This window comes from Morone saxatilis, unplaced genomic scaffold (assembly GCF_004916995.1).
Source record: "Morone saxatilis isolate NCDOM2014 unplaced genomic scaffold, NCSU_SB_2.0 Contig11, whole genome shotgun sequence".
NCBI lineage: Eukaryota > Metazoa > Chordata > Actinopteri > Moronidae > Morone > Morone saxatilis.
In genome coordinates, this window is record NW_023339663.1 from 5,987,249 (window position 1) to 5,989,492 (window position 2,244).

Below are 2,244 nucleotides of genomic sequence, written 5' to 3' on the forward strand. Positions count from 1 at the left end.
GAGAGAGAGAGAGAGGAGGGGGGCTCACTCACGGACAGGAGGAGAGAGAGACGCGCTCCAATGAGAAAAGTTTACTTGTTCTTTCTCCGCACAATCCCACAGCTGAGGGCATTGATGTGAGCGCAGAGGCTTTCGGTTTTTTACGCGCACTTCTTTCCCCCCATCTTTCACCCTCACACACGGAGCACCAAGTCCACCTTCTCACCTTTAGTTTAGCGCGTGTCTGTGTTTCTTTTCTTTCCTTTTCCTCCCTTTTATGAATGATTCTCAATCGCAGTACTACTCCTACTGCTCAGATACCCACGGACACCTCGCCGTCCTCGACCGCACGACCCCACCTCGGCACATCTCTCCTCAAGTTCAAACGCCACCAGGACTTTCACGGCAGCTTCAGGCGCACTTGGGGGAAATATCACTCCACGAAGAAAGACTTGATACTTAGTGCAGCTGCAGCCACGGAGGCGACCGTCAACATGAGTCTCAAAGCTGACGCAGAGCCGAATAACAACGTGTCCATCGAAGAGGAGGTGAGTTTAACTCAAGTTTTAGTTTTCTTATGTCTCAGCTGCACCGGGACTTTGACATGTAAACTCACTAAAGTTGTGTCTCCGGCCACAGATTCAGACTTTGGTAAGTTTTTGCTCGGAAGCTGTGAGTTGGGTGGAAGTCCTTTTAGCTCATAGTGGCTATTTCGCCCTCACTTGAAGTGCTGAAGCAGTTTATAAGGAAGCGAGGAAGGCGCGATTTAAAGGGGCGAAACCACTTCCAGAGCAGTATCAAAGTCAGCACATGAGACAGATAAAGGTTTAGCAATATGTTCCAAAATGTGTCTTCAACGTGCATTTATTTTTTCATAGTGTTTTTTTTTTTTCTCAGATTAAATTGTGTAGGCTATCACCAGGTGTGCAATAGCCTAATTACAGCAAATAACCACTAAAATTAACCAATTAAGCTGTTAACTATTTATTGTTTTAATATATAGGCTATTTTATTAAAGACCTAATTGCCACCTTCATATTGTGTCTCTGACTTGTACTGCAGGTTGCTGTAGGTTGAAAACCAGTGGATCAAATCCCAAAATTACATTGTTTTAAAAGAAAAAGCTTGAAATTAGAAAATCAGTGGCCGGTCTGGATTGGAAAAGGGATTTAAAAAAAGTCTTCTAAATAAAAAAATTCTTGTGCCTCTTCTAAATTTTAAAATGCCCATTGATTTTTTTATTTTAATTTTTTTTCTTCCCCTCCATGCTCTTCCTCAGCATCCACAGTTAATTGCGGTGACATTAGCTGTTTGTTTGCGTTCAGGTGCCAAACTAAATAAGATGCGTCATACAAATGCTGCAGGTCTCAGTTAATCATTGAAGAGGCCCTCAGCTCATCATGAAACTGAAACCTTGAAATACATTTAACAGGTTCCAGGAGATCCTTATTTGCAATTTGTGTAAATATTTAGATTTAAAAAAAAAAATCTGAATTGTAGCCTATTAAATCCAATAATATTTAAATCAATTAGGTAAATTGAATTGCCTCAAACATCCATGTTGACTTTTCTTTACAGCTGCCACTCAGTTCTGTGTGGCCAGCTATATTTCCTCTTTAATGACTCCTTATGGAGAGACACTGAGGGGAGCGCTGGGCCTTTTGTTGGTCCTCCTTTGTTCCCATTATCTTGCAACAAAGCCCCATGAGGCCACTTGACTTTTCTTAGCCTCTTGGTTTTTTTTTTTTTTTGTCTCTTGTAATTAAAAGCAAAGAGTAAGCAAACAGGATAGAGATTTGTTTAGAAGCCAAAAAGTCTGTTTTTAGACTTGTTAAATCACCGAGATATTATCTTGTCAATAGTTGTTCTGTTTGTTTCTAGACATCCTCATACATATATGACTGATGCATTTCAGATTTTATTAAAAACACTACAGGGGACTCCTGGAGCCACTCAGTCAACAAGAAGCCGGTGGACAAATTAAAACATCTCCATTGAGTTTGTGTCCAGCTGTGTCGGCCTTGAATATCTGTATGTGCTGACTTGTAAATGGCTGAGAATTGCTGCTGTGCGGCACCTGAAAAATGCTGGAGGGCCGGCAGGGTCGGGGCCGTGGGTCAGAGGAAGGAAATGGTGTCACGCTGTGCACCGTTGTTCAGTGCTGTTCGTCTGGCAGCCACATTGTACTGAGGGCCTCCCCACCGGCTGGGAACTAATGGGCCTCGCACTGCACACTTTAATTCCTCGGCCACACTGATCTGTACA

At 42.6% G+C, this 2,244-nt stretch overlaps 1 protein-coding gene across 2 annotated transcripts in view; it reads left to right on the forward strand.

Moving 5' to 3' along the window:
* Nucleotides 1-27: 27 nt before the first annotated feature.
* Nucleotides 28-2,244, forward strand: part of LOC118320775 (RNA-binding protein with multiple splicing 2) — a gene marked incomplete in the record, with an annotated part of 10,540 nt that continues 8,323 nt past the window's right edge. The window contains 1 exon segment of one of the 2 annotated variants that reach the window (XM_035651860.1): nt 28-527. In XM_035651860.1, coding sequence (XP_035507753.1) covers nt 261-527 — 267 coding nt within the window. 2 annotated transcript variants of the gene reach the window in all.